Source organism: Canis aureus, chromosome 10, assembly GCF_053574225.1.
Source record: "Canis aureus isolate CA01 chromosome 10, VMU_Caureus_v.1.0, whole genome shotgun sequence".
NCBI lineage: Eukaryota > Metazoa > Chordata > Mammalia > Carnivora > Canidae > Canis > Canis aureus.
In genome coordinates, this window is record NC_135620.1 from 64646932 (window position 1) to 64665427 (window position 18496).

Below are 18496 nucleotides of genomic sequence, written 5' to 3' on the forward strand. Positions count from 1 at the left end.
CATAAAAGAAATACTTTGGAAAAGTGGGGGATACTTGTTTGGTATAATTGTGACTTGACTTACAGATTATTTAACTTCTCATTGTAAATTCTTTTTTTTTTTTTTTTAAGATATTATTTATTTATTCATGAAAGACACACAGAGAGAGGGGCAGAGACCTAGGCAGAGGGAGAAGCACGCTCCATGCAGGGAGCCCAGTGTGGGACTTGATCCCGGGATTCCGAGATCACGCCCTGAACCGAAGGCAGACGCTCAACCACTGAGCCACCCAGGCATCTCTCGTTGTGAATTCTTTGGGGGAAATAGTTGTGTGTTAACTTTTTTATGTTCCTTAAGTGGTAAGCATTCTGTTCAGTTGTTATTTTGTATCTTTGGACATTTAAAATGATGCATTTGCAAAATAGAATGAATTTTAAGATTGAACATTTTTCCCAAGCCATAAATGTTATGGGTAAAGCTTTGGGATTTAATGTAGAAGACGGTTTAAACACTGTATGTAGCCAGACTTTCACATTTAATTAAAATCAAACTCTTTACAAATTGGACAGTTCCTAAACTTCAAGTTTTATATACTTTCTGATGTACGATTCTCTAAAAACTTTTTCAGTACATCAGGAGATTCTTCTCGGTCAAACCTTTTTGAAGATGCGACAAGTGCACTTGGTAAGTATCTACGTTGTAAATAACGCAAGAAATAGGGAAGAGGTTCCAAATTTCATTTTTCTAGATCATGAAAATGTGTTCATTCTCATGGTTGCGTATAATCAAGCTGCTAAATGATTTGGATAATTGCTCAGTTAATGCTACTAAAGACTTTGTAAGTTAATATATTTATATATTGAATCCTTTAAATTGTAGTGTTACTAGGGTTAAGCATATTCTTTTAGTCAAAGCAGACAATTTTCCATTTTCCAAATGTGAATTTTAACTGAGGTCTTAACAAAGTTTGAACTGTGGATAGGCTTATTACAAAATGTTTTTGAAATGGGTACAAAACGTTACTAAGTCTGTCTCTCATTTGATCTTTATTCATCTCCAGCCTTTATTCCAGTTTGAAGCCCTGTCGGGTCCCATCTGTATCTTGATGCTTGTATTGTACTTGCAGTGAATGTACTTTTCTGTCCCCCAACTTTTACTGTCTCAGATAATGCTTTTTCATCTCCCTTCACACTTAACCTGCCAAAATCAGTCTTGTTTTTTTCCCTATTTTCCCATTGTAACACCTCTAGTACATTTCCTACTGTGCTTGCTAATTGTTGCTCTATTGGCAACCCCTTTCCTCTCCTTTGTAGTGTTCTACTTTACTAGAAATGGTAGGGAGGCAGAAGATAGGGAGCAGCAGCTTCAGTGATAAGGGCTTCTAGATTCTTTCCTGAGTTCCTGTAGCAGCAGGGTTCCAACAGCATTAGCACTTCATAAGATCTGGGGGTAGGCCTCTGACCTAATGGGACTTGAACTCCATGATCCTCTCATCGCAGTGAAAGTGGTACCTTGGTTGCCCATAGCATGTAGGGGCAAAATGATTGTAAGTAATTAACCTAAGGTCACCCAGATATACCATACCCACATTTACATCTTTACATTTACTGTTTTCTGAGACTGACTAGTCTGCTACCAAATGAGTATCAGTTAGTGTCCAGTCAGCAAAATAGACATCACTTTCAAATAGGGAAAGGCTTAATCCTAGGAAGTTGGTAAAGAGATACTGGAAGTACTAGAAGAGATGACACAGAGATCAGTCAGGTTCTGTCTACCCACAGAACTGCAACCAACTGGCACTTGTCCCTGATGCTGCTGAACTGTCTGGCAGACACCGCTGCTTCCTCAGTTGGAAAGCACGAGCTTTAGCTGCTGCTACTGTGCCTACACCTCTGAAGGCAGTGTCTTACCTTTACCTCTTCTGTCACCCTGTACTACGTAGGTTGTGGGATCCCTTTACTCTTTAATTTACCCAGTCTTTATGTTGATACCTGCTACTTTAAACTTCCCTTCTTTGGCTTACAACACTACTCTTTTCTTGATCCATGCCTTTTGACTATTCCTTTTCAGGCTTTCTAGTTCTTTTTATTTTACCTGACCTTTAAGCATATGGATCTTCTCTAGATCATAGTTCAAAGTTGAAATTATGGGAATAAAAAATACCACTCACTCTTATACTGTAAGGATTCCTAAAATTATAACTCCAGTCTACACCTCTCTCTGAACCTGCAGGCTTGTGCTTTAAATTGCCAACTGGGAAACCTACAACCTCCGTAAATTCCTTAGGTTCTAAACTGATTCCTGTTTTATTCCCTCATCTAATTATTCTCCTTTGTTCATCATTACTTGTATCATCATCTCCACCAAACATTTAGCATTGTCCTTGACCTCCCTGCCTCTCATGGCTGGTTGAGCCCAGGGTCTCAGGGTCTCATGACCCTCCTTCCTAATGTTACTGGAATATTTGTTTCCATTGCCACTTCATTGCCTTAGTTCACATCCTTACCTCATTGATAACTCCTGCATTATTCTCTTGTAACTGGTCAGTGGCCCTGTCATAGTGGACTCTGTATAAAGGCAGACCTATTGAGGTCATTGTTAATTCCTTTCACAGCTCCTTGTGACCTGGAAGAGAAGCCCAAAACTCACTCTAATGATACACATAGGTTCTTCATTACCTCTCCACTTTAGCTTCATTAGCACTCTCTTGTGTTGTCCATAGCCTCTAGTTTTCCTATGAGTAGTTTGCCCTTGTATTATTAAGATCTAAAAAGTATCAAACTGCTTATAGACATTTCTTTTTGAGTTTTATAACTTGATTAATTTTAGGAGGCATGATTTTAGGATGATGACTAGTTTTATAACTTGATTAATTAGGAGGCATGATTTTAGCATGATGACTAGGTGTGGGGGCTCTGGACACTGACAGCCTCTGTTAGTCTCTACTATGACTTATCAGCTATTATATATACCATGCTCAAAATAAGCCTCATGGAGTTACTGTGAGAATGACATGAAAAACACTGTGTCAAAATAGTGTAGTTCAGATACTTCACAGTTCTTAATTTTGTTTTATGTTGTTAATTTCTGTATCTGGGAACTAGATTACTAAAAAGGTATTGGCACTTAAGTGACTTCGTGCTAGAATTAGATGAATGGGTAGTTAAGAAAATTAAAATAAGTTCTTTATGAAAGGGGAAAGGAAAAGTCAATAGCCTAAAGATACAAATACCACATTTGGTCAGTGATATTTAGTTTTTTAAAATTATACTTTTTAGCTATTAAATGCCTTTATTGAAAATTCTGCAGAGAAAAAAAACATTCAGCGATAATGAGTGTCGTCTGTGCCAGGGAGATGGTGTTGGAAAATGTCAGGGTCCCTTGCACAGTTGAACTTTTTGTTCAGATGGAGGAAGGAAAAGGGGTGAAACCAAGTAAATTGCAAATCATGATTAATGATTTTAAGGAAATAATAGCTTTCATAAAGAAAAACAGAACATACTTAGGATGGTAAAGTAGTACATTTTAAATTGAGAACTGGAGCCTGCAAAGGAACTGACCCTCAGAGAATCGTGTGTGTGTGTGTGTGTGTGTATAAAGGTTCTGGGACATTTCTAGAAGGTATGACTTCTGAAGTGACCTGAAAAACATCAGTGTGGTTGGAGTGTGCTGTATGGAGATTGTTGAGTGTTGAGAACTCTAAATGAGATGAGGTTTTCTTTTTAAAAGCTCACTGTTCCAGCCAGCTGAAGAATGGCTTATAGGCTCGGAGGCAGGAAAGGAAGCAGGGTGTAATCCAGACCAGAGATTGTTGTGGCCTGGTCTTGAGTGAAGGCAGTAGAGAAAGAGGGAACTGGGTAGTTTTGCACTATAATTCAGAATAGGACCTAGCACATATGCTGGTACATGAGGTGTGGAAGGGAAGGGAAAGGGAACTTTCGGTCACCAGGGTTTCTCGTTCTTGTGCATAGGTGGATAGAGGTGCCATTTATGGAAATGGAGAAGGCACATAATGGTGGGGCATGTCTGAGGGGGAAATCTTTAGAGATTCAAAGTCATGTATCAGTATTGGTTGAGGAGTGGGTGGAATGTGAGACATGGACACAGCCTGTGCAGGTAGCTATAGCTGGAAAGGGAAGGGAGCAGACAAATGGACCAATTCCTAGAAGAAGAATTGGGACGTGGCCAAAGGATTATGCTTCTGTTTTTTAAGATGACATTCTAGGATATAGTTAATTGCTGATGAGGATAATGAAGTGGAGAGTGAAGGGTGGGAGGTGGATAAAAGGGAGGATAACCAAAGGGTCCGGTTCTTTGAGGAGACAAGAAAGGGATAGTACCCAGAACAGAAGTGGAAGAAAAGATGGCTTAAGTGAGATAAGTTTAGTTTAGAGAATTGGCTTTCTTTCAGACTGTTGTCTGTCGTCTGACATTTCCACAAAGAGCGAGTTTGGGTTGGAGGCAGCCTGTGGGAAGTGACTCCCTGGGATAACAGTGCTTGGGGCTTTACACCAACTCTGTATGGTATGTGAAAGTCTGACTTTCCTCCTTCTAACCTCTGCTTTGATGATAAAAGGTGTCAAGGGAAAACTAAAGTTGTTAACAGTTAAATAGATTGCTTGAAATGTCCCTCCTACTTGTTTTCAAAAAGTAGTTCATCTGTCTCCTCTAGGTTGTCTTCTCTGATCTGCTAATTCTGTCCTGTATTTGTCATACATTTGTATCTGATATTTTTATTGTACTTATACGTTAGTTTTCTGTTGCTACTATGGTAAGTTACCACAGACTTCTTTGTCTGAAACAACACAGATTTAAGGCACAGTAGGTTAGAGGTCTAACATAGTACTCACCGTACTAAAATCAAGGAGCTAAATCACTGGGCTACCACCAGGACTACAGTCCTTTTTGTACACTCTGGAGGGAATTTGTTCTATGTCCTTTCAACTCTTCTGGAGGCTATGCACATTCCTTATAGCCCCTTCCTCTATCATCAAAGGCAGCAGCATAGCATCTGTGACCTTGCATCTTTCACATCTGCTTCTTGGACCCTCCCATTTATTTTCCTTCATTTTTTTTTTTTTTAAATTTTTTTTTTCTTTCTTTTTTTTCCTTCTTTTTTTAAGGACCCTTGTGATTACATTGGGCCCACCCAGATAATCCAGGATAATTTCCCTCTCTTAAAGTCAGCTGATTAACAACCTTAATTCCACTTTGCCTTGTAACCTAACATATTTATAGGTTGTTGGGGGTGGGGGGGTATTATTCTACCTACCATATTATATATGTTGTAGTTTGTACTGTTAATAGTCTTTGTGTCCCTTTGCCCTGTAGTGCCAGAAGCATTGTATATACATACACACTCAAGAAATATGGGAGAAATATATATTAAATGTTGCCTTTCTTTCCCTCCCCACACACTTTTTTTTTTTTTTTTTTTTAGTGACAGGTCAGTCTTATGAGAATATGGTAACTGAGATCATGTCAATGGGATATGAACGAGAACAAGTGATTGCAGCCCTGAGAGCCAGTTTCAACAACCCTGACAGAGCAGTGGAGTATCTTTTAATGGTGAGAAATATTTCACTTTATTCTAGTTTAAGACCAAAATATCAAAGATTTTAAAGGAATAATAACAGTTCATGGGAGAATGAGAGTATGTGCTAGTAATTTACATAATGCTTTCATTTTTCTTAGTATGTTAACATTTTGTGTTGGTAAAATGTAACCTAAAAGATTTTGATGTAAAAAAAATTAAATAAATAAATAAATAAATAAATAAATAAATAAATAAAATAAATAAATAAATAGTTTTGATGTGATTTTTTTAGATAGGAAAGGACATGGCTAAATGGGTTGTAAAATTGGCTGTCCACTCAGAGTACTACCTTCTGCCCCATTCGTGTCATCCTCAAAGGATGACAGTTTGTGTGTTTGGAGGGTGGGGACAGAAAAATCTAATCTACCCTTTTAGTAGCTTTATGGATGGCCAGCATACTGCTGGATATACAGTTTCTTTTTTTAAAGACATTATTTTTATTTTATTTGACAGAGAGAGTGAGAGCACAAGCTGGGGGAGGGAGAAGGAGAAGCAGGCTTCCCTCTTGAATGGGGAGCCCGATGTGGGGCTCGATCCCAGGACCGCAGGATCATGACCTGAACCAAAGGCCAGACGCTTAACCTGCCTGAGCCACCCAGGCACCTCTCCTGGATGTGTACTATTGAGGATATTAATTAATTCAGTTGGCTGGTTTGTCTGAACAATTTGGATTCTGGATTTTTGCAAGGGTTTAGGAAAAGTTTTAGAAGAAAAAAAAAAAGGAAAAGTTTTAGATTATAGACTCTTTAATTCACTATCTTTCCATCCATTCCCTGTTACCTGACATAACATTGTGTATTTAATTCACTGTTACTTGCCTAGTTCCATTGGCATTTGAATTGTTAGCTTCTTTATGGTCAGTAGTAGTCAAGAGATTTTCACAAACATTGGTTTCTAATGCCTGGAGTGACATCTAATGCCAGCAGCCATTACCCTGGATGTGATTCGTTATGCTTAATTCTTTATTTGTTTATGATTCTGACTTCTGATTTATTGAGAAATGGAAGCATTTGCCATTATCATCCCTTACCCACATGTAATATTTCCTTTTCATTCTTCTTCCACAATCTATGCGGCTTTCATAAAGACTTATTTTAATATGTTGTATATGAAAAGTCTTGTAAATCATCCATCAAAATACTGTTCCAAAAGTTTCAGTGCAGTTTTAAGTTAAAAATAACTTCAGAAGACAAATGATACCAACTTAGAAAAAGCATCACCTAAATATTGAAATATTTAAGATTCTTTTTTTTTAATATTTAAAATTCTTATATGTACTTTTTAAGTTTTGAATAATCAACTTTAATTTTTGCATGTGATACTTTCTGGATGACACTTTCTCAGAACCATGTATCTGTAGAGGAGATCTCCTTCCTCACTTGGCCACTGTTGCCACTGTCTCTGTCTCCATTAGACCTTTTTTCCCTAGAGATCATTTCAGAACTGCACATGCATCAAAACCTGTTTCTTTGGGTAATTTTTTTTTAAGATTTCATTTATTTATTCATAAAAGACACAGAGGAAAGAGAGAGGCAGAGACACAGGCAGAGGGAGAAGCAGCCTCCATGCAGGGAGCCTGATGTAGGACTCAATCCCAGGACTCCAGGATCACGCCCTGGGCCGAAGGCAGGCGCTAAACTGCTAAGCCACCCAGGGAACCCCTCTTTGGGTAATTTTAAGGCTATGGTTACAAATGCAAACCTTTCTATCACAGAGCTGCTGAAAGTTTCTATAAAGTTCAGAATTAACTAAAGTAATGTATAGCATAAAAAACAAACATGCCCAATTTTAGTAAGATTTGTATTGACATTGTAAAATTCTAATAGCCTTTTAAAAATGTACATTATTATATGCCAAGTTTATGATCTTTGATGTTAGATGTAATGTGTTTGTTATATGTAATCATTTTTATGACTTATGTTTTAAATTACAAATCTCTTTATACCTTAGATCTACACTGCCTAGTAAAATAGCTGTTAAATACTATTAGTACAGGTAGCTGTTTGAATTTAATAAAATTAAAAGTATATTAAAAAATTAGGGCAGCCCGAGTGGCTCAGTGGTTTATTGCGGCCTTCAGCCCAGGGTGTGATCCTGGAGACCCGGGATTGAGTCCCACATCTGGCTCCCTGCATGGAGCCTGCTTCCCCCTCGGCCTCTCTCTCTGTGTCTCTCATGAATGAATGGATAAAATCTTTAAAAAAAAATTTTTTTTTAGCACAGAGAACATTTTTTTCATCATGGAAACTTCTGGACAGTGCTGCCTTACATTATAGCAATATATATTCTTCTATACCATGCTCAGATCATTTCTAATCTCATTTGAATATATGCAGCTTTCAGATAAGTCTTAATCCTTTTAATTGAAACAGACATGTTTGATGCTTTTGGAAATTAGACAAGCACGTTAAATAGATCAATAAATCTTTTACTTTGTATTGTATTGAATTAACTTTGAATGACAAGCTATTTTAAAGCTGGGAAATTGTATTGTAGGGGATCCCTGGAGATAGAGAGAGTCAGGCTGTGGTGGACACCCCTCCCGCAGTCAGCACTGGGGCTCCTCCATCTTCGGTGGCAGCTGCTGCAGCAACTACAACAGCGTCAACAACCACAGCGAGTCCTGGAGGTTAGTCTGGGCTACTGGGAGTTGGAGGGGGCACGGTCCTGAGTTTCTAACATATGGTTAATCTGAGGTAAGGCTTGTCCCTGGAGCATCTGGAGGACTTTTCACACAAGGTCTCTATCCATTAATGTTAGAGAAGAGCCCAAAATGAATTCTCCCAAGTAGCTGTTACATATCTTCTTGCTGAGGCCTTAGCATTGTAATTTTGGCAAAAGGCATTTGTTTAGCCTATTTCAAGGAAGAAATGCTTTCCAGTTCACATTTTGTGTTACATTCTGAAGCCAGAATGTTTGCTCACCTTGTCTCTTCTCTTTCCCTATGAATGTCATAAAATATGTATAAGTTCAAAGCCAATAGGATCCTAGTGATTATTATACCACCAAAGAAATAAAACACTGAGAAGCTTGAAGACTTGTATCTAGAGGTAAAAGCCAAGCTTGAATTTACCTCCCTGTACTGGCCAGCACCTACCCTTCCATTGCTAAAGGTGACTACAGAGGTAGGCCTGGTAGGCCCAGGAATTAACTGCATTCTCCTTCAGTCTCCTTCCGTATGCCGTATTGATAAAGTAATTTAAACTGTTAATTTTGAAGAAGCCCTTCTTTGATGCTTTTCTTAGCTCTACTTCAGACAGTCAGCTCTGGTTGACAAAAAGCCCTGAGCATTTTGTGTACAGTTTACCAGAGGACAGGCTTTTCATTTCTTCAGAAAGACGAGGCCTCAGATTTGATTCAGATATGGGCTCCTATCCCATTTAGCTGTACTTAGTGTGTTAACTTAGTTTCTGAGTCTGAATTTCTTCATCTATAAAACTGGTGTCACAGAAAGGATACTTCTCATACTCCTATGGCCATTTTAATTTGAATGATTTTCTTGAGTAATTTAAGAAATAACATCTAAAGAATTCTCACAGAAAAATAAATAAATAAAGAATTCTCATTAGAATTAGTAACCTCAAAAGCATAATTACATGCAATTTTTGACTTCCTAAGAATAATCAGACAACCACACTACCTCCAAAAAGTTGCAAGTTCTGTATCTTATTTGGCATCCTTAATATTTATTATTGTTATGGGATTTTGGACTAACAAGCTCTAAATACATTAGTACCAACTTGACTTGTATCTTATTTATCTCAAGCATTTATGTGTTATAAATGTTTGAAGTTTAATTATCATAACCAAAGTTGTTTTTCTAATTGTAGTTCAAGTTTGTGTTAACAAAACTTCTTATCTACATATCTGAACGTTTTAATTTTTTTTTTTTAATTTTTATTTATTTGTGATAGTCACACACACAGAGAGAGAGAGAGAGGCAGAGATATAGGCAGAGGAAGAAGCAGGCTCCATGCACCAGGAGCCCGATGTGGGATTCGATCCCGGGTCTCCAGGATCGTGCCCTGGGCCAAAGGCAGGCGCTAAACCACTGCGCCACCCAGGGATCCCTGAACGTTTTAATTTTTAAGTATTATTTTTCACTTACTTGGTTTAGAATTTCCTGGGAATTCAAGCTCAGGTTGTTTTGTTTGTTTTTTGTTTTCTTAAGCGTTTGGGTTGTTTATAAAATAAGCAGGTTTTTTCATTTTGTTAGTCCTGGGTATATATTTATCTTAGGAACAATTTTAGTACTTTTTATTTGATAGAGTACATGCAGGTCATAAATTCTCATTATTTGATAATATTGAGTGCCCAGGACAGTTGAGGAAAACGTCATTCTATACTCTCTGCCTATGCTAATAGTAATTTCTGTACTATAAGACTTGCTTGTTGGTACAATTGAAAAATTTTTGACATTATTTATTTTATGTACATCTGAGAACAACTTTTTCACTTGACAGCATTTGCTGTCTAAAATTCTGATTGAACCAGCCTTTTGTATGTGTAATGGCTGCTTTTGCTTAAAAATATTTATGTATTTTTTAGGACATCCCCTTGAATTTTTACGGAATCAGCCTCAATTTCAACAGATGAGACAAATTATTCAACAGAATCCTTCCCTGCTCCCAGCATTGCTACAACAGATAGGTCGAGAAAATCCTCAATTACTGCAGGTAACTATTTAATTAGAGTTAATTTCAAAAGTGAATTTCTGAAGCATATCATATTTTTTAAAGTCTATGAGTACTCCCTTTCCAAACCCCCACAAGCTCCGTAAACTTTTTCTGAGCTGCACTCAATAGAACATACTATAGGTTAGATGTACTTTAAAAAAAGAGTGTGTTGGGGGTGGAGGTTAGGTTAATTTAAATTGATCAGCTACTAACACTTTACATCCTTGGGGAAATACTTTATTAAAGAATCTGAGAAACTCTTTACCATAGAAACTGTTTGTAAAATCTTTTTTTCCCAAACTTACTATCAGTGCAGCACTGCCTCTTAAAGACATACCCATGGGCTTATTTAATGCTCAAGTTACAAAGTAAGTTTTATACAGCTTTGTACTGCCTACTAGTGTGGAAGATACAGAAGTTCTGTTTCTTTTTATAGGCCCCAAGTAATTTTTTTAACGTTAATTTGGGGAAATGGATGCATTTATGAGAGAGAATTTATTTTTTGTTTTTTAAATTTTGTTTATTTGAGAGCAAGAGAGCATGAAAAGAGAGAGGAGGGAGAGGGAGAAGCAGACCCTCTGCTGAGTAGGGAAGCCTGATGTGGGGCTCCATCCCAGGACCCTGGGATTATGACCTGAGCCAGAGGCAGCTGCTTAACCAACTGAACCACCCAGGCAACCCTGAAAGAGAATTTGAATTATTTTAATTCTTCGCTGTTTACCTCACTCAGAAGTACCAAGTTTCGTTAATATTATAAGAGAGATCACATTGTTCCAAAGATTAAATAATGCAGAATCATTCTAAAAATAAGGCAGTTGCAAAGTTCTAGCTTTCTCTCATATTTGTACTTAGAATTCTTAGTTTCCTGAAGATACTTTGTCATTGCGTTGGTTTTTTGTTTTTTCTGTTCTTCAAATTACCACAGCAAATTAGCCAGCACCAGGAGCATTTTATTCAGATGTTAAATGAACCAGTTCAAGAAGCTGGTGGTCAAGGAGGAGGGGGTGGAGGTGGCAGTGGAGGAATTGCAGAAGCCGGAAGTGGTCATATGAACTACATTCAAGTAACACCTCAGGAAAAAGAAGCTATAGAAAGGGTGAGTAGAAGTAAAGCTGAAAATTCAGTTCTTCAGTCACACTAGCCACATTTTAGATGCTCATTAGTCACATGGGGCTAGTGGCTGCTGCCTTGGGAGCACAGATACAGAATATTTCTGCCACTGGTGATATTATATTGGACAGAGCCAAATATAGCATTGTTCTAAGGATTAACAGTAGGTAAAGACCGTGTATTTTTCATCCCTGCTCTCACATCTTGGTCTTTGTGAAGCCAAGGGACTAGCAATGAATGCCAATCTAGCTTTATAAAATAGTTATAAATATTTTTAAAAATTAAAAATTTCATCTAGGTCTTAAAATTTATGAAGAAAATTATATTAAAGTGAATGCCTAACTCAAGATTACTCATTTTTTTAAATTTTACTTTACTGCTGTCACTAGAGTGTAAAATAGATATGTATGTGAATTATATATAAAAAGTATGTATGTTAAACGTCAGAACCTGATACCATGATTCTGTTTTCATCCTTACTAGGTTAACCAGTTCACATGAGGCACTGCAGTAACTTAGTTTGCATGATACAAAGACAAGTCGTTCATTTTTCTCTGGCCTTTATTGTTAATATTTGTAAATAGGGAATCAGTTACTGCCCTGTCTTATTTTAGCAAGTGTGTTGAGATGGAAGTCTTATAAAGAGCATTTTAATACTTAGAAAATCATTTGAAAGATATTTTGTCCATATATATGATAAAACATTTCAAGTGTTCAAGGTTTATAATTACATGTTTCTTCAAAGATACTTTATATATCATGCTAATATTTCCCCCCTCAAGTAACTGAGTGAGTGAATGATACTTGCCTCAATTGTTCTATAGCGTTTTTAAATTTTTTATTATTACTTTCTTTTAATGGTTAGGGGTATCAGTTTTTGATTTCTGTTTTGAAGAAGATTTTTTTCTTTGTTGCTTGTGCCTTTGGTGTCATACTAAGAGAAGTTGCCTAATGGAAGGTCAGAACAGAAGACTGACTCCTGTTTTTTCTCTGAAGACTTACATAGCTCCTGTATTTAGGTCTATGTGATCTTGTGTGAATTTTTGTTTGTAGTGTGAGGTGTAGAAGTTTAGCTTCTTGTTTTTTGTATGTGGATATCCAGCACCGTTTACTGAAAATTCTGCTCTTTCTCCATTAAATTGTCCTGCATCCTTGTTGAAAATCAAATAGCCATAATTTTGAGGGTTCACTGGGCTTTCAGTTCTGTTCCAGTGATCTATATGCTTATCTTATGCCAATCAATACCTCACAGTCTTGATTACTGTGGCTTTTTTGTGGTAAGTTTTGAAATCTCCAGTTTTCTTTTCTCAAGATTGTTTTGGCTGTTCTGGATTCCTTGCATTTCTCTATCAATTTTAAGATCCTCTTGTCTGATTTCTAGAAGAAATGCGAAACCAAAAACTGATTGGGATTTTAATACTCTGTATTTTTTCTGCAGATCAGTTTGGAGAGTAGTGCCATGTTAGCAACATTCTCACCAAGCCATAAACAAGAGTTGCCTTTCCATTTATTAGATTTTCTGTAATTTCAGACATGTTCTATAGTCTTTGTACTTCTTTTGTTAAATTTATTCCTCAGCATTTTCATTCTTTTTGATGCTGCTATAAATGGAAATGTTTTTCTTAATTTTAGTTTTGGATTGTTCATTGCTTAGCTGTATAGAAATACAACTTCTATCTTACAACCTTCCTGAACTCCTTTATTAATTCTGATAATTTGTTTCTTAAGATTTCCTATTTGTAGAATATCATTTGCAATTAGTTTTAATTTAATTCTTTTCCAATATGGATGCCCTTTCTTTCTTTCTTCTTTTCTTTTCTATTCCATTTTTCCCTCTTTTCCTTTTTTCTTTTCTTTCCTTCCTCTTTTTCTTTCTTTCGTGCCTAGTTGTCTTGCCTACAGCTTTCTGTATACATGGTATTGTTGAGTAGAAATGATGAGAGTCAACATCTTTTGTCTTGTCCCCAATCTTGAGAGACCTTTCATCCTTAAGTATGATGTTAGCTGTGAGTTTTACTAGATGCCCTTTATCAGGCTGAGGGAGTTCCTTTCTGTTCTAGTTTATTGAGTGTTTTTATCACAAAAGGGTATTAGATTTTGTCAGACGCTTTTTATGTGTGAGATGATAGTATGGTTTTGTTCTCTTTTTTGTTAACACTTTATTACATTGATTTTTGTATGTTGGACCAGTGTTGCATTCCTAGGATAAATCCCACTTGATTATGGTGGATAGTCCTTTTTATATATTGCTGGATTTGGTTTGCCAGTGTTTTGTTGAAGATTTCTGCAGCTGTATTCATAAGGAATATTGGCTTGTGGCTTTTTGTGTGTTTGATGATTTTGTCTGGTTGGGTATCAGTAATACTGGCCTCATTGAAGAATGAGGAAGCATTCCCCCTTTTCTGTTGGTTGGAAGAGTTTATAAAGAATAGTTTTAATTTATTCAACAGTCGGTAGAATTCACCAATAAAATTATCTGGACCTGGATTTTCTTTTTGGGAAATTTTGTAATTACTAATTCAATCTCTCCATTTGTTATGAAGGGCTATTCAGATTTTCTGTTTCTTGAGTCAGTTTTGGTGGTTTTGTCTTTCTAGGAATTTGTGTATTTCATCAGCATTATCTAATTTGTTAGCATACAACTGTTCACAGTATTTTCCTAAAATAGTTATTTCTATAAAAAGTAGTTAGTGTTTCCACCACGTTTCTGATGTTAGTAATTTGAATCCTCGGATTTCTTTTTTTTTTTTTCCCTGTTCAGCTAAAATGTTTGTCAATGTTGTTACTCTGAAGAAAAAAAACAACCTCTGGTTTTATTGATTCTATTTTTCTAGTCTCTATTTTACATATTTTCTCTCTAATATTTATTCTTTTTCTCCTGCTTGCTTTGGATTTCATTTTCTCTTTTTTCTACTTTCATGAAATAGAACCTTAGATTATCTATTTAAGATCTGTCTTACTATAGATAATTACAGCTGTAAACTTCCCTCGAGGCACTGGTACAGCAGCATCCTTTAAGTTTTAGTACATGGGATGTTTTCATTCATCTCAAATGTTTTCTAATTTCCTTTGTGATTGCTTCTTTCATCCATTGGTTAAGGATTATGTTAATTTCCACAGATTTTGAATTTCCCAAATTTTATTCTGTTACTGATTTCAGAGTTCATTTTACTGTGGTCAGAAAATGTATTTTGCACAATTTTAATCCTCTTAAATGTATCGAGACTAGTTCTGTCACCTAACATGTCTTTATGGAGAATATTTGATACATACTTGAAAAGGATGAGTGATCTGTTGTCAAGTGTCCCATAAATGTCTATTAGGTCTAGTTGGTTTTAATGTTCAAATCTATTTCCTTGTCAGTCTCCTGCCTGATTGTTGTGTCCAGCATTGAAGGTGGGGATATCAAAGTCTCCAGCTACTGTTAAATCACCATTTATTTCTCCCTTCAATTCCGTCAGTTTTTGTTTCATGTGTTTTGGGGTTCTGTTGTTACATTTCTTTATAACAAAGTCTTCCTGATGGTTTATCATCAGAATATGTCCTTGTTTTTAGTAACAGTTTTTAATCACAATGTGTATTGTCTGATATTAATATAGCCACTCCAAGCTTCCTTTTTGTAATTGTTTGTGTGGTATATATATCTTTTTTCATCCTTTTACTTTCAGCATATTTGTGTCTTTGAATCTAAAGTGTGTATCTTGTAGAAGCATGTAGTTGGATCGTGCCCTATCTACCTTTTACTTCAGCTAGCCCAGCTTTAATCTGGACCAGACCTAGGTAACAAAATCATTTTTGAGCTTTTCTTTTCCTTTCATGGATGAATATTAATCATGCTGAATTGAGACCTTTTTTTAAGGTCATTTCTTGATACAGTCTAATACAAGGTGATTTAGACAGTTGAACAGAGGGTTCATAAATACTTGGCTGACAAATATATAGTACCTAACGAATTAGATAGCTGAGTGCTTAAAGACTTTCAAAATAAGCAGTCATTTTTGAATCAAAGTGATTTTTTTAATAGACTAGGAAAACCACTAAGTAGCTGTTATCACCATTTAAAATTCTATAAAAATTAAGCAGATATAGAGTACCCTAATCTTAATCTCAAAATACATCATGTAATATTATTAATAATTGACCACCCATTTTTCTAGGTGAGGAGATGGAGACTGATAGTTGAGCCTACTGACATTCTTTACAAATGATTGGATGAAGTAGTTAAACAATCCTCTTTCATTGCTCTTATCTGTATCTTTCCCCCTTACATACTAAAAGCTGTTTGATTTATACATTTCTATAGGGTCATTTATTTTTAAACCACTGAAGTCAGCAACTAATTTTTATTGTAACAGAGTGTTAGCAGAGTATCTGTTTGTCTAATGGCTTTAACTAGCAGCAGAGTTTTGTTGGTCATTGATAAAGGAAAGGCAATAGGTCCCATCTAGTTGCTTGGGGTTGGACATGAATCCACACTGAAATAAGCATGTGTTCCATGTGTTGTTTTCAAAAGCTTTTTCATGTCTTCATGTTTTCAAATGCTGATCTGCCTATACTGGTTCTGCTGGAACCCATGTGTGTTTTCTCTCTTTTCTTCCAGTTAAAGGCACTAGGATTTCCTGAAGGACTTGTGATACAAGCGTATTTTGCTTGTGAGAAGAATGAGAACTTGGCTGCCAATTTTCTTCTACAGCAAAACTTTGATGAAGATTGAAAGGGACTTTTTTTTTTAATCTCACACTTCACACCAGTGCATTACACTAACTTTGTTCACTGGATTGTCTGGGATGACTTGGGCTCATATCCACAATACTTGGTATAAGGTAGTAGATTGTTGGGGGTGGGGAGGGAGGGATCTAGGATATAGGGCAGGGATAAATACAGTGCATGTCTGCTTCAATTAGCAGATGCCGCAAATCCACACAGTGTGTAAAATATTATACAACCAAAAATCAGCTTTTGCAGGTCTTTATTTCTTCTATAAAACAGTAGGTAACTTTTCCTAGGTTTCACTCTTTTTAGTGTACTAGATCCAGAAATTTAGTGTAATGCCCTGCTTTATATTTCTTTGACTTAACATTGGTTTCAGAAAGAATCTTTGCTACCTAGAATTTACAGTCTCTATTTCATGGCAACACTGGATAATGGCTTTGTGAAATTGAAAAAATTTTGGAGCAACTGTAAACAGAAATGCCAAATTATTGATGGTTATTGTTGCTGCTTCAAATACGTATTGAATTAATGTGTAAGAAAGCCCATTCTTTCATGTTAAATACTTGGGGGGGAGGGGGTCCTTTTCTTAAAATGAAAATAATTACTGCTATTTTAAAATTTCTTGATCATCGAATGTGAGACCCTTCTAACATGATTTAAGAAGCTGTACAAGTATAGGCAGAGTTATTTTCCTGTTTACATTTTTTTTTTTTTTTGGTTTGTTTTGGGAAAAAATTGGTAGGTGTCTAATTACTGTTTACTTCATTGTTATATTGCAGTAAAAGTTTTAAAACCACCATTGCATGTTTGCTTTTGATGTATCCCTTTGTGAAATTAGCACTTTGGGGCCAATGGAGAAATGCAGCATTCACTATCCCTCTCTTCCCCTTCCCTCTGCAGAAATGTGTTTGTCAATAAGTCGTGAGTTCAAATTGCTGCCTTTTTTTTAAACCCACAAAAATGCTGATTCAGTTCAAAATTAATGCAAATGTTTCAAAAATGGGTTTCTGATATTTGTAAGTGTTTTTCCTTATTAGATAAGAATGTATGACCATTAAAGTCATTAGGATTATATTACTTTCAAAAAGAGAAGGTGGACAAAAGTATAATCCAGCATCTTTTATTGCATTGGAAAGACTGGTGGAATCTTCTGGAAAGGTTGGGAGATGCAGCTGGAAAAGTACTTTGGAAAATATACAATCAAGAATATCTCATGGCATATTAAAAGAAAAATCTTAATAGCAGTGTTGGCTTTTATTTGAATTTTTTTCAACTGTTTTTATTAGAATCTTCATTGGCATTATTATTTGATCATAAAGAGGGGGAATATGTCTACTTGTTGAGTTTTTCAAATCTTTTTTCCTGAATATAAATAAGACTGTTTAAAGGAATAGTTTTTTCTCCTACCATCTGATACCGAGTAAAGAAAATGAATTTGCACAGATTTCTCCCTGCGTAATCTCTTGGCAATAATCCTTAGCAAAGTTTGGGGATGACTTTTAAGCTTTTACGTCATGCATTCGTACCTGTCTCTCATGAAAATAAATGAGACCATGATTTCTCCCCACAGTGTTATCATGAGTTTAATCTTCATGTGTGTATTCCTTAAACACGGCAGACCTTTGGACTTTGTATTACCTGTATGTTTTATAATGGATCATGCAAAATGTCTCAGGAGAATAAAATAAGGATTTGTAAATATGTTCATCTTTCAAGGCAAAGCAAATGAGTTGGGAAGAGGGCATTTCTGGTCGAATAATGGAATATTTTCATTTATTTTATGTCATTCTCTGCTGCCTAATTGTTCAGCATAGCGAAAACTGGAAAAAAGCAAAAAGCGAAGAAAAAAGAAATAACCACACACACACACACACACACACACAAACCCCAGCAGCAGCCTCTTCTCTGGAAAGTGACAGCAGAAATTGGTGGCATGGAGTTTTTGTCCTTGGACAATAAAACCACAAATAGTGGGATTAATCATTATTATAAGAAGACAGTTGAGGCCAAGTTTTGGCCATTCTTTACTTTATCTGCCGAAACAATTAGCCAAGATGCTGTGAAAGACAGGCTTTTTGTGACCTTTTGCTGTTGTCTTTTAATTTACAAACAGTTTTGGTAAATCTCTTAATGTAAGTGGCTCTTTGACTTTGGAATTTTGCGTTTGAGGTATTCTGTTTCTTGAAATATTTTTATTGTTCAGTTGCTCTGGAAAATGTGAGGAAGCTTAAGTTTATATTAAATTCTTACTGCCATCCTTTAGTCAAATATGTCTTCACATTGTTTAAAAATATTATTTTCCAGCATATAATTTTTTCCTGTACTACATGGCTAGGAGTCTAGAGAATTAATTATAAAATATTTTCAATACATCCACCATTGCACTTCTCATTTTTTAAAATGATCCCTTTGCCATATAGAA

General features: G+C 36.0%; 1 protein-coding gene across 7 annotated transcripts in view; it reads left to right on the plus strand.

Annotated features, from left to right (window-relative positions):
• The window catches only part of RAD23B (RAD23 nucleotide excision repair protein B), a 47084-nt gene extending 29441 nt beyond the window's left edge, over positions 1-17643 (plus strand). For 6 of the 7 annotated variants that reach the window (XM_077912815.1, XM_077912812.1, XM_077912816.1 and 3 more), the window contains 6 exons: positions 608-663; positions 5420-5547; positions 8072-8204; positions 10124-10251; positions 11177-11347; positions 15962-17643. In XM_077912815.1, the coding sequence (XP_077768941.1) occupies positions 608-663; positions 5420-5547; positions 8072-8204; positions 10124-10251; positions 11177-11347; positions 15962-16075 (730 nt within the window). In that variant the 3' untranslated portion in view covers positions 16076-17643. Of the gene's footprint in view, positions 1-607; positions 664-5419; positions 5548-8071; positions 8205-10123; positions 10252-11176; positions 11348-15029; positions 15142-15961 lie in introns of all 7 variants that reach the window. The other variant, XR_013388250.1, reaches the window with a different exon arrangement.
• Positions 17644-18496: the final 853 nt, after the last annotated feature.